The sequence below is a fragment of the Schistocerca americana genome, chromosome 2 (assembly GCF_021461395.2).
Source record: "Schistocerca americana isolate TAMUIC-IGC-003095 chromosome 2, iqSchAmer2.1, whole genome shotgun sequence".
NCBI classification, from domain to species: Eukaryota; Metazoa; Arthropoda; class Insecta; order Orthoptera; family Acrididae; genus Schistocerca; species Schistocerca americana.
The window spans coordinates 915921996-915935850 of record NC_060120.1 but is presented as its reverse complement, the minus strand read 5'-3'; the positions used below and the strand labels follow the sequence as shown (position 1 = coordinate 915935850).

At 41.4% G+C, this 13855-nt stretch overlaps 1 protein-coding gene across 1 annotated transcript in view; it reads left to right on the top strand.

Moving 5' to 3' along the window:
- The window catches only part of LOC124595985 (sodium-coupled monocarboxylate transporter 1-like), a 137175-nt gene that overhangs the window by 100965 nt on the left and 22355 nt on the right, over positions 1-13855 (top strand). The window contains exon 11 of the mRNA XM_047134929.1: positions 4347-4433. Within this exon, the coding sequence (XP_046990885.1) occupies positions 4347-4433 (87 nt within the window). The remainder of the gene's footprint in view (positions 1-4346; positions 4434-13855) is intronic.

The following is a 13855-nucleotide window of genomic DNA, read 5'->3' as shown; positions in this document are numbered from 1 at the left end:
GTAGTTGCAACGACAGAACGAGTGTATCCCCCAGAATTGTAAAGCAACTACGGACAGTATGGCCACACAAATGTAGAAACTATCTAGGAGATGAGATGATAATTAAGTCAAGAGCCTAAGCTGTCGACAGGCGTTGATAGACATCAACGGGGACAGTCGAAAATGTGTGTCCCGACCGGGACTCGAACCTGGGATCTCCTGCTTACATGACGGACGCTCTATCCATCATTTGTTCCCTTTTTTCATGTTGTTCGGTATTGTTCGTTGTGCTTGGTCTGGGCGGATTCACAAGGCATCCGTTCAAGTTGATCGTTGATTCCTTTACTCAGTTTTTTTTATTACAGAGGGTAGCTAAGCCCTCTCACCGAACACGCTGAGTTACCCATCTGAGCCACGGAGGGCACGGAAGATAGTGGGACTGCACGGATTTATCCCTTGCACGCTCCCCGTGAGACCCACATTCCCAACGTAATGTCCACACACTACATTCGTAGTGCCCCTGCCCATTACACTCATTACTCGCGGCAGACAATCTTACCGAGTCCCGTGAGAGTTCGGACAATGCGTGTGCATCCAACACAGAAGAAGAAGGTCAATGGCCAGTTAGCCTATCCTCTGTGCCCTCGGTGGCACAGATGGATAGAGCATCTGCCATGTAAGTAGGACATACCGGGTTCGAGTCCCGGTCGGGGCAAACATTTTCATCTGTCTGCGTTGATGTATATCAACGCCTGTCGACAGCTTAGGGTCTTGATTTAATTATCATATCACTCTAAGAGAGCTGCATGGTATGGTCACCGATGGTATCCGTTCTATTGGACATGTCTGAAAGAATCATATACGGTCTTCATGTATCTAGGAAATATTCTTGTATATACTGTTGTATCATTAATGACAGTTATCTTTCTCTTAGTGCTAGTCAATCTGTCATTACTCAACACATTAGATAATGAGTAGAAACGCGGCTTAAAATACGCTATTTCTAATCATAAAATAAGTTAAGTTTATATCATATAACCTACAGCTAATCAGTACAATATGCACATGCAGGTTAAGCAATTAATATGACACCATATGTAACTTCATTTTTCCATCCACACGGACGCGTGTTTTGAGTTTGATGTTCAGTGGTAGCAAGTCCAAAAGGTAAATGACTTTCAGAAGTAGTTTTCAAATTTGAAAATTGTAGCAACACTGACTGGGAAAATGTTACTTTGCTTTAAGATGTGTGTCAATAAACACCCAGTTTTCTATTACAAAGAACTGAAATAAACTTTTTTGCTGTTTGTTATTTGTCCACCTGTGTTTCAATAACAACAATTTTCACTTAGAAACTACCAAGACATCACAGGTCGTGGTGGTGGTGGAGCTCAGAGGCACTACAGATCGCTGTTTAAGGTCTCCACCATATATGTGAGTGTCATATCATGTAAGCCGAGCAACTCCCAGGAACGGGGACCAGGCATGCATCAGTGATTCTGTCTAGAACAGTCCGTTACATGAGGCAGTATCAATCATGTCGTTCAGCTTATAGGATTTCCAGCCTGCACTGAAGTTCTTGTGCCTGCATTTGGCATTCATTCAGTCCTCTGCTCTGAAAGAACTTCGCTTTGTGTGCAGGTCACACGTTCATGCCAATAATGGCTATAATAGATGCATACTTATAATGACTGTGAAACATCAGGTTTGAAACAGAACTTTTCATTTTAAAATTCTAAAATAGTTTTGAATTTACACACTAATTTTTGAACTGCAGTAATTCAATCCATCGGTATGTAATGTAATTTAGTAAGTTAACTGTCTTCAATAGACATGATCGATTTACTTATGAACTGGAAACAGAATACTATCATAGATTTTGTGCTTCACGGTAAATTAAGTTTGTTACAAATCTGACGTACAGCCATTATAATGATATAATTAATAGTTTTATTGGCCCATGTTCTGATAGATATACATCGGAAAACTATAATTTGCCTTAAGATATTGATAAGTGGTAAAAAATCATTCGTTTACGATAACACTGATGCCTCCCTGCTCCCTCACATAACATGCACGTAGTATAGATGTTTTCATTGAAGTAAATACTTTGTACCTGCCGGCTGATGACAGCAAGGGTCATTAGATACACAAACCTTGTGGCATCTCATGGTACATCTTTTGGTTTGCTCGGTAGGAATGCATGTACTAGGCTCTGTGTAACACCCCAATTATAGAACCCATAATGAACACCCTTTTGTTGCAAAAAGAAATAGAAAAATCAGTCATTCTGGCTGTGATGACAGCTCCTGACAACAAAATTTACACTATTGACAGTTTGATTAACAAAATGTCATGTAAATACTAATGCTTAACATAAAGGAAGGACTGAATGAAAGAATACCATATGCTAGGAAACAGGAACTTTAAAGAAAGAATTCAAAAAAATTTATTTTCGAAGGTCAAATCCCAGACCATAAATTGACCAAAGATAACATTTATCCTAGAAGAGAACTGTGGCCGCATGAAGCTGTGACTACAATGTAACTCGGCAATGGAGATGTTAACTTCACTTCTCTCTTGTACTCTTGCAACAGTAGTACACATATTAAGAGCTACTAGATTGTTTTAAAACCGATCTGAAGTTTAAAAAGTTTTACGGTTGGAAGAATTAATCAGAAGTCGGACTGAAGTAAAACCATCTTTACCGTTTAGACAGATAACGGGATAGTTGATATACGTGACAGAAAAATAACTCGTGTGATTGCTGATTTGTGATGGGACTTAGCCTTCGTGATACTTAGTAGTCACGAACATCAAAGGACACAGAAAGAGACTGATTGCCGACATAAACTCAATTATTAGACTTGAGTAGGCAACAGATACTCACAATTACGAAGAACTTACAATTGCGCCGTGTTGTCAGAAGCTATCGCCAAAGTCAGAATTGCTGATGCTAACAGGCGCAATTCCCTGAATGAAAAATCGGTGTGCGGTGTGTGTGCTCCATGTAGGGACAAATAATTACGAAGAACAATAAACCGGAACTTTAATTCAACTTTATTTCTTCGTGTCGCCTACATCATTTAATGGACATTTAAAGTGTATTTGTGGAATTAACTGATTTTTCAGATAACATAAAAGTGGAAAGTGATTTAGTGACAATTTAACTGTAGACAGCAATAAATTTACACCGAAATACGACGCATTCTGAACATTGCTCAAGGGTATGTTATCTCTGGAATTACGTCGTGTAGTTGTTGAATACGCGACGTAGCGACGCCTTGACGACGGGATAACAATTAACAACACAATATCCTCGCAAAAATCATGATGTGACATCGGCTTGGGTGATGGTCTGATGATTCAAGACATTATATTTTTAACGTTTGAATACCCATTCTCAAGCCGGGCATAAGAACTACAGTCAGCAATTTCGCGTAAACTGAAAAGTCTGTCGCGAAAACCCAAACGACTTTTGGTTATCATTTCAGATCAAGGAAGTCATCATGTTATCGAGTGGTGCAGTCGCTATATTTATAAGTGGAGAATATCGATAGACATCGAACACCATTGCTTTAATAAGAAGCAAAGGCGGCGCACACACTCCGGCGTGCTGCTCCATCGAGACGTTGATATCAGTTTTGAGAGACAGTATCTGAAAAATAACCAAACCGCTCGAGGAGTTTGTTTTTATAATAGTTACAGACTGGCATTGTCGTGGTTGACGGACGCCGTTCCACGTCATCTCGACTGGGACAATCATCACCATCGAGCAGAGACAAAACGAGATGTCACATCTGGTACATTTAGAAACTCTAGTCTGCTCCACCTACTAAATTGATAGCCGTAACTATTGTTCTGTAGGCTGGCATATTATACACATCCTCAATCTCTAAATAAGAACGACAGAAAATACTATGAATTACCATTCGTATGCATTACTCTTGGAACAAAAATCATTCAGAAACTGTATATATTAAACACGTACAATTTAATGAGTTTTAATGCCTCTCTGACACGCACACCTGCTGTCAAGATTCCACTGCGAAACCCAGTACGAGAAAGACATGGTACAAATGCAGTAACTGTAGTACTACCACCTCCATCCCCTACTCACGTGAAAGGCATTACATTTCCCTCTCTCTGTAACCTAATGTATATAATACAACGCAACCTCTACCATAATTAATAAATGAGCTCAGTATATTTCTCCATGAAAATACGTTTCACATTAATCAAATGTGCAGCTTCTTAATATGACTCTTGTCTATTTAATCCGACGTCACATAATTGGTTTTCTTAAGGATGAATCAGTCTTTATTTATATATATTATGTGACAGAGCCATCTTCTTTCTCTTCACAGCTAGCATACAGCACTTCTGGAATTGCGAACAGTGCTCTGCTTGGTACATTCACTTTGGGCATGGTGTGTCCGTGGGCTAACTGGAAGGTAAGTGACAGATACTAAATATGTGTATTCCCCTCGTTTATTTCCCTTGCATTATCTCTGTAACTCATGTTGGCCAAAATTTTCCCTTTCTACCTCTTATGCTACATCGGCCTACGTAGCAATTGGATAGTATTACTGCCTGTATGCACTAAAGCTCCATCCAGATTCTTTTGACTGCCATTTTTCAATTCAGATTACCTTTTCGACTTCATCAGCATATTTAACGTCAAGAATTGGTCCCCCTAATATCCTCCAGTTACCTCTGTTATAAGTGAAAACATTTAAAGGCACAAAAGTCTGTTTCTAATGGTAAAAGTGATTTTAAATTAGCAAGAATTCAGAAGTCGATTCCCTAGTTCCCTCATATCATGTAAATACTTACAATTATAAAATCTGGAGCCCACCTTTACTTGACTGATGTCTCGTTTTCCTCAGGTTATCTTATAACTTGCAAGTGTAGACAGGGTGATATGTCAAGATTCGGTTAGGGATCACTCTGTTACGATGTATGAACATGGCTACATGCACCTGTTGCACCTGTGGGACTTGCATTCCGAAGTAAAGAGTGGATGAATGCAGCCAAACATCGTTTCCGTGTGGTTGAGATAACCAGGTGTTCTGTTTAACTTGTCTCTCAGGTGTAGAAAAGATTTTATGACGCATATCACACCCACGTTGAGCTATCTAGCCCTCAGTTATCAAGGATAGTTTTGTAATTAACGAATACGCAGAATCCACACAGAAAACACCAATCGCAGCCAGTATTGACTGTATGGGCATCTAACAGTATAGTTATGCTTGAGCCGCATCTAGTACTTCGTGGTTTAATGTTGCTGAATGATAATAGTTGAAGACACTCCGTGGGTGAGTATCAGGCTCACACTGCGGCATCAGCCTCAGCAATCAAATAAGGTGTATGCTGGCCAGCTACCGGCGTAACCCCACCGCAGTCCAGTGCTATAACATACGCTTATCACTCTGCAACATTGAATTTTACCATCACAAGTTGACCAGATTGTTACATACTGTGGCACTGAGCAGCATTTCCACAGCTGACTGCCTGAAGAGAACCATACTCCTGTCATAGTACCCCGAGCCAGTGCAAACAGAGGATGTTAGGGATATAAGTGCAGATATTCCTAAGAACAGTATGCTGGACAATGTTCATAAGTAATTTAGTCATTTGCAGACTAATAATGACAGCTATTACAAGTAGTATGTTATTAGGTTGCTTAATACCTCGAAGAACATTTGGAACATGCAAGCCATCAATGTTTATTGTACCCTGGGGAGCAGCTCAGATACTGAAGTGATCACAACTCAATGCAATATGTAATTTCTGTAGAGACAGGCACATTCCACATTGTGTCCCCCTTATGACAGTGCAGAAAACGTCAGGTAGCAAATTATGTGATTTTTTGTGTGAAACCTGTTGGATGTAAGAAAAAACTAAGGCATTGACGTGGGTATGTGATGAGGTACAAATTATCACAATATCTATACCTGTAGCCCTGACACCCTGGATATATGCTCCCGTCTCAGCTGTTAGCAGCATTCCATTACAACCATGCATTCGACTGGCGGAGTCTCCACGCTAGTCATAGGTCGAATGGTCGGCCTAGCAGGTACAGCCTAATGAAGCGGCATCATCAGCTTTGTGAAGCCACGGCTCTATGAGTCGTTAGCTAGTCCCAATGGCTCCAAAGCTTCGAACTGGATGTGTTGAGGTGATGCTATCCAGGGTATGTCACCACCTGGCAGAGTAGCTAGTCTCCGATGGCCTTGGGTTGAAATTGGGGTGTTTGCACTTTCGAGCCAGACCCTAATGCCCAATTGCAGTATAGACTAATCCATCTTCAAAGCTTGTTAGTCTGCATAGTTGACACTGCATAGCTGACACAGATTTACGCAGCAAGGCCACTGTCGTAGTAGGCTGCTGTTGTGCTGGCACAACAATCCGTTGACTCAGTATACTCCTCTGCTGTCCGCTAGGCACCACCGTGGTCCTGGGCCACAGTCATCAGCTGGCAGTACAGAAGTATCGGATAATAAACAGTAATACTGTCATTGTGTAAATGTTGCAGATTCTGCACTTGCGCAGCTTCCCACACCCGCTTCCTTAGAGACAGAAGTGGCCATCCGGGAACACCGATATCATACAGCTGTGACACGTCGAAATCTGCATTCAATTTTTTTTTATAGAGAAAGAGTAAACTAAAATAAACACAATGTCAAAATTTTAGTTGCTTCGACACACAATAAGTTTTTTTGTAAAAAATGTTGAACAATTATCAAATTCGTAGCTCACCACATGGCTACAGAAATGTACAGCACATGTGCAAAACAGCAGGCACATATCCTTCACTTACGGCACATAAATACACAGATAACATGGCACATCGCGATTGTAATTAGTGAAGCGAATTTCAGTTTCCATTGATAGTTTCAGTGACAAAGTTGTGTAATGGGTGGCAGCCACTAAAGGAATATTTTAGGGAACTGGTTTGAAAATTTTTATATCAAAGAGCCCAGTCAAATCTTTACAAGATTTGTCCCAGAGCAACTTCGGCTGTGCCTATGTGAGACACGTTGTCAGCCTTTCAGAACCGATGCAGTTTTGCCTGGTTGAAGCTGCTAACAAGAGACGTACTCAGCCCTCTGCTAAAAACGCTAGCGTATTCCTGCCTTCGGTTTTAGCCAATATCCTTTGCGCGAGGCGGGTCACTTATGTGGAATCTGTAGCGTTCTTCAGGGCAGAACACAGCAGCTTTGGTCTTTTGTGATCCAGACTTCGACTAAAAAAATTAGTCTTTCTTGAGAAGCCTAGCCTCCGGCTCTGTGTCCCGTGGCCTGCCACAACGTAAACTGCCTCCCCGCACCCAGAAGGTTTAATAAAACATTTTATTTACCTACCAAAACGCGACTACAACTTACATTTCTTGTTTGCATGCAGTAATGTTCGTCTGTTATGTTTTGGACGAATGATAAACGCAGTATATGTTCAAATGGCAAAAACGATATCTTTTGTGTGATGTGATTCAAATTTTTTTAGTTTGTACTGTGAACTCTTGCTTCTTGCCAAATTTCATGAATCTATGTCAATGGGAGGTACCTATAGCTTCTGATGCGCGAGTTTACAAATATCGAAATATGTTACATACGTGGCAGGATTATCTAATTACATTGAATTAGAAGCTTAAAATATTTGCACCCTCCAAGGGGCTATAAACTTAGTATGTGACATGTACACTACTGACCATTAAAATTATTACACCAAGAAGAAATGCAGATGATAAACGGGTATTCAGTGGACGAATATATTTTACTAGAACTGACGTGTGATTACATTCTCACGCAATTTGGGTGCATAGATCCTGAGAAATCAGTACCCAGAACAACCACCTCTGGCCGTAATAACGGAACTGACATGCCTGGGCATTGAGTCAAACAGATCTTGGATGGAGTGTACAGGTACAGCTGCCCATGCAGCTTCAACACGATACCATTGTTCATCAAGAGTAGTAACTGGCGTATTGTGACGAGCCAGTTGCTCGGCCACCATTGACCAGACGTTTTCAATTGGTGAGACATCCGGGTATTGTACTGGCCAGGGCAGCAGTCGAACATTTTCTGTATCCAGAATGGCCCGCACAGGACCTGCAACATGCGGTCGCGCATTATCCTGCTGAAATGTAGGGTTTCGCAGGGATCGAATGAAGGGTAGAGCCACGGGTCGTAACACATCTGAAATCTAATGTCCACTGTTCAAAGTGCCTTCAAAGCGAACAAGAGGTCACCGCGGCGTGTAGCCAATGGCACCCCATACCATCATGCTGGGTAATAGGCCAGTATGGTGATGACGAATACACGCTTCCAATGTGCGTTCATCGCCATGTCGCCAAACACGAATGCGACCATCATGATGCTGTAAACAGGACCTGGATTCTTCCGAAAAAATGACGTTTTGCCATTCGTGCATCCAGGTTCGTCGTTGAGTACACCATGGCAGGCGCTCCTGTCTGTGATGGAGCGTCAAGGTTAACCACAGCCATGGTCTCCGAGCTGATAGTCCATGTTGCTGCAAACATCGTCGAACTGTTTGTGCAGATGGTTGTTGTCTTGCAAACGTCCCCATCTGTTGACTCAGAGATCGAGGCGTGGCTGCACAATCCGTTACAGCAATGCGGATAAGATGCCTGTCACCTCAACTGTTAGTGATACGAGGCCGTTGTGATCCAGCACTGCGTTCCGTATTACCCCCCTGAACCCACCGATTCCATGTTCTGCTAACAGTCATTGGATCTCAACCAACGGGAGCAGCAATATGGCGATACCATAAACAGCAATCGCGATATGCTACAATCCGATCATTATCAAAGTCGGAAACGTGATGGTACGCATTTCTCCTCCTTACACGAGGCATCACAACAACGTTTCACCAGGCAGCGCGGGTCAACTGCTGTTTGTGCATGAGAAAGCCGGCCGGCGTGGCCGAGCGTTTCTAGGCGCTACAGTCTGGAACTGCGCGACCGCTACGGTCGCAGGTTCGAATCCTGCCTCGGGTGTGGATGTGTGTGATGTGCTTAGGTTAGTTAGGTTTAAGTAGTTCTAAGTTCTAGGGGACTGATGACCTCAGCTGTTAAGTCCCATAGTGCTCAGAGCCATTTGAACCATTTTTGCATGAGAAATCGGTGGGAAACTTTCCTTATGTCAGCACATTGTAGGTGTCGCCACCGGCGCCAACCTTGTGTGAATGCTCTGAAAAGCTAATCATTTGCATATCACAGCATCTTCTTCCTGTCGGTTAAATTTCGCGTCTGTAGCACGTCATTTTCGTGGTGTAGCAATTTTAATGGCCAGTAGTGAGTTTCAACTTGATGTGCCATACTGTCTCAGAGAAAAATTGCTTAACAGCCGGACAGTAATAGACATAATCATAAAAATGACAAAAAATAATTTTTTGTTCCATATAATTGCAAATTAACAATTATCGAATTTTTTCCTTTACGTGTACCGCGATACCTTACCTAGTACCAAATATCATGAGTCTGGGTCAACGGGAAGTTTTGATAAATGAGTTTTCGAGCATCAAAATGACATGAATGACCTTAACTTTTGGTTGAACCGACGAAGAAGCTTAAGATTTTTACACTACCTAGGGAGAGTAGGCCATAATATGTGAGATAAATGAACATGATACGTCTTCCCGTTCCTGAGAAGAAGAGTTCTTAACCGCCGGACAAACAGACAGACGGACAGACAGACAGGCGAAAGGACAAAAAAGGGACCCTAGAAGGGTTCCGTTGTTGCAGATTGTGACACGAACGCTAAAACATAAAATCTTGTAATCAACGTTGTAAAATTCTATATATGTGTGAGAGAATAATTTTCAATACTACGTCAGGGACGTCTTCTTACTAGTTGCAGAAAATTATTCATTGCTTTGTTGGAATCTTACCCTAACGTAACGACACATCAGTCTTTTGGAGGAGGACAGAAAAAGCTGTTAATATAATTTGGCATCCGCCCAGAGGTAATAGTGTGATTGCGCCCATCAATAAAGAAACCTTTCGACTGTGTAAATCATTTTGCAGAACATTTATGGACAGCCGGTGGCTCAACGACGTTTCACGTTTATCAGCGTATCAGTATCTTCAAACTCCATTCTTTTATGCATCGACAGTGTGCATCATCGTGTTGCAAGAATTTGATCAAATATGCCTGCTACGCAGCACAATATGCAGAACAAAGGCCATGACCATTTCTTACTTCATACTAATTCTCTCAAAATGAAACTAGTAATTTCTGTGAAGCACCTGAATACAATACTTTTCCTTTTATGAGATGTTCCTTGTGTTAGGAAAATATTTGTTTTCGTCATTCAATATATACTTCGCAGTTTCGTGATGTCTACAGAGTATAAACGAATAACTTTTCATTGTTAGTAAAATATACATTAATCAATAATTATCATAACAACACTGCTGCAGGAATTTTTATAAAATATTTTATGGAAACATATTAAAGTCCAGATTGGTAGAAGCCTTTTGTTATTTAACATGACATAACGTATCACACAACTTTGATTTCATTTCCTCGCCAGTCACCTGTGTAACAATTACATCTTTAACAAATTAACTGTCAATATGAATTGCTAGTTATTCGAAAAATTAACAATCTGATACCTTTTTGATATGATTCAAGTGCTCAAAATTCTTGCATGTGCACTCTGGACTTTTGCGCTGCGCAGCGTTACGTTGTCGTATCACAGCTGTGTCTGCTTATTCGCCGGATCGCGCTTTTTAAACAGGAAATGGTGTACAAACCGTTGTTATGAGCGGTTCGTTGCATGGCAAAATAGAGAAACTTTAAATTTGTTTGAATACTTGCAGTGCACCTTAGCAACTAAGATGCATTTCTTTCGGTGTATTTTTCCTGTGCGGAACATTTCAAGGTGTGTTTTACAAACCGAACTGGACTATTTCCTTATTAGATCAACTCGGCATCTGCACGCGGATTTAAGAGAGTCTTGACAGTCTCCCTCCTCTCCCCTCAAAAAATAAAATTTAGTAAAACTTCCTATATACTTACAAATATCAGTTTCCACATTTCGCAGCTCACTTCTGATAACGTGAAACCCAAGAGCCTCGAAAATGGCAACGATAAGGTGCGTTTTTCTTAGGACCGACAAGCCACAGGAATTTAACCTGAAGATGTGATTCATTATCGCGAAACTAGTTAAACTTTGATTTCATAATAAGCGAGGATTAGCAGCCACAAGCGGACTCTACGAATTTTGTAGAATATTTTACCGCAAACGTCTTCTAATTTCTTTAGCAAGGTGTACATCAACCTGCTATTGCCCACATAAAAAACTTACATTTACATTAAGCAAAGCCTAGACAGACAATGTAAGACGCCTCATTGCCAGTCGTCACTATGTACACTGGCTCCTAGAGTGAAGGCCAAAGTGACAGAAACAGAATGTCCTCACATAGACATCTGCACAGACATGGATTACAGACCTGCGTTCAGAGTCGTAGTGCTGACTGAAACACTGATAATGGTCAATGCACACTTCAGTTTTCTGTCCCGTAAATTCTGATGCTGTAGTAGTCGAAAGAGTTTGCTGCTGCTATAGTTCTTAAATAAGCTGCACGCTACATGTGCTTCTAAATGATTCTGCCAAATGTTTTTCAAACGTTGAATTTTTCTTAACTGATGTTCCATTGAACCTATGATTACATAACCAACAGCTGTAAATCGCGCTGGTGGGGCAATGGGACTCAAACCACAACAACTCCTTATCAACCTTGCGGTTTTGCACAGCAGCACGTGCTGTGTGGGGCGACCACACACCCTATTACGAAACATGTCCCGCTTTTCGTTAAGACCGGGGGACCATCTTGAATCTCGGTGACTTCAGTGTAGGAACTGTTCTTAAATAAAAACTCATTTCTATTCATCACACTATTTTTTTCTTTCAGATGTCTTTTTGTTCTGGACTGTAGCAGTTCTTTGAGTGTACGGCCCCAGTTTCAGTTACACGTCAAGCGAAAGTTACTACCAACCTTTAGTTTTGCCTATTACGTAATTAGTGCTATAATCATTAGTATCCGTAAAATATTAAAACTGTCGTTGTGACATGCTAAATTTGGAAAGGGAATGCGAGGAGAGATTGTAACAAACTGTAAGGTTCTCCCCTCTCCCTCCACCACATCAGACCACCACCCACCCTTTATTACCCTCTTGAAACACAGAGATGGTGTAGGTTTCTGAGACCAGTGCATAGGTGGGTGCACGTGTTGCAAAGTTTGTCAGATATCACCAGAGACATTTATGGAAAGAAGAATACGATGATGCATAAATGTTTAGCAATGTTTCAAGGAATTCAGTAAGTCAGAAAGTCACCTGTGCTGCTGGCGAGACGGGCATGAAATTCATAAGTTTTGTTGTTGTGGTCTTCAGTCCAGAGACTGGTTTGATGCAGGTCTCCATGCTACACTATCCTGTGCAAGGTTCTTCATCTCCCAGTACCTACTGCAACCTACATCCTTCAGAATCTGTTTAGTGTGTTCATCTCTTGGTCTCTCTCTACGATTTTTACCCTCCACGCTGCCCTCCAATACTAAATTGGTGATCCCTTGATGCCTCAGAATAAGCCCTACCAACCGATCCTTTCTTCTAGTCAAGTTGTGCCACAAATTTCTCTTCTGTTCAGTTCCATTCAATATCTTGTAATTAGTTATGTGATCTACCCATCTAACCTTTAGCATTGTTCTGTAGCACAACATTTATAAAGCTTCATTTCTCTTCTTGTCTAAACTATTTATCGTCCACGTTTTACTTTCATACATGGCCACAAACCATACAAATACTCTCGGAAACGACTTCCTGACACTAAAATCTTTACTCGATGTTAACAAATTTCTCTTCTTCAGAAACGCTTTCCTTGCCATTGGCAGTCTACGTTTTATATCCTCTCTACTTCGACCATCATCAGTTATTTTTCTCCAGAAATAGCCAAACTCCTTTACTACTTTAAGCGTCTCATTAACTAATCTAATTCCCGCAGCTTCACCCGATTTAATTCGACTGCATTCCATTATCTCCGTTTTGCTTTTGTTGATGTTCATGTTATATCCTCTTTTCAAGACACTGTCCATTCTGTTCAGCTGCTCTTCCAGGTCCTTTGCTGTCTCCAAAAGATCAGGGGCACATTTCTGGGGAATATTCTTTCTATGTGATTCTACAAGGCTTCTTCAGTGGCTGCTGGGTCATGGCAGTCAGCTCACCAAGAGAAACCATTAGCAGCAAGGACAACAAAATCGGAAAAGCGAGTAGCACAGTTGGAAAGCGGCAGCTGTCATCACTCACCGTATGTGGTAAGGAGATCTTCTGATGAAATGTGACAGGTAAAGTTGCTTGAAACATAGGAAGTGACTAAGACCTCCCTCTGGACTTTGTTGTAAATATTACTCTTGATGCGTACGCTCCTAGATCAGAGACAGTGCCTCATGGAAACATATCATTTAACATTTGTCCTCCTGTGGGGCTGAAAACGGAAATTTACCAGATTTTGTCCATAGCAGTAGTCTCCGATGTTTACGCGTCCATCACATGAGGATTGGATGAAAGGAGTTTCGTCCGAAAACCCACCAACACACCGGCAGAGTCCCCGTGTCTGTTACAATCTGTTCTTTAACGAAGGGAGGCCGGCGAAATTACATGCTCAGTATTAATGTAGCATGCAGGAAGCGACGTACAGTAATGGACACAGAACCTCAAGAGTTCCGACGTCCAGCACGAAATTTGGACTAAACTGTAGGTTTCATTACTACAACATTACGATCATTCACTCTTGTGATCAGATTACGTGTTCCTTCCAATCATTGTTTCCCCACTGTAGGGAAGCAGCCTAC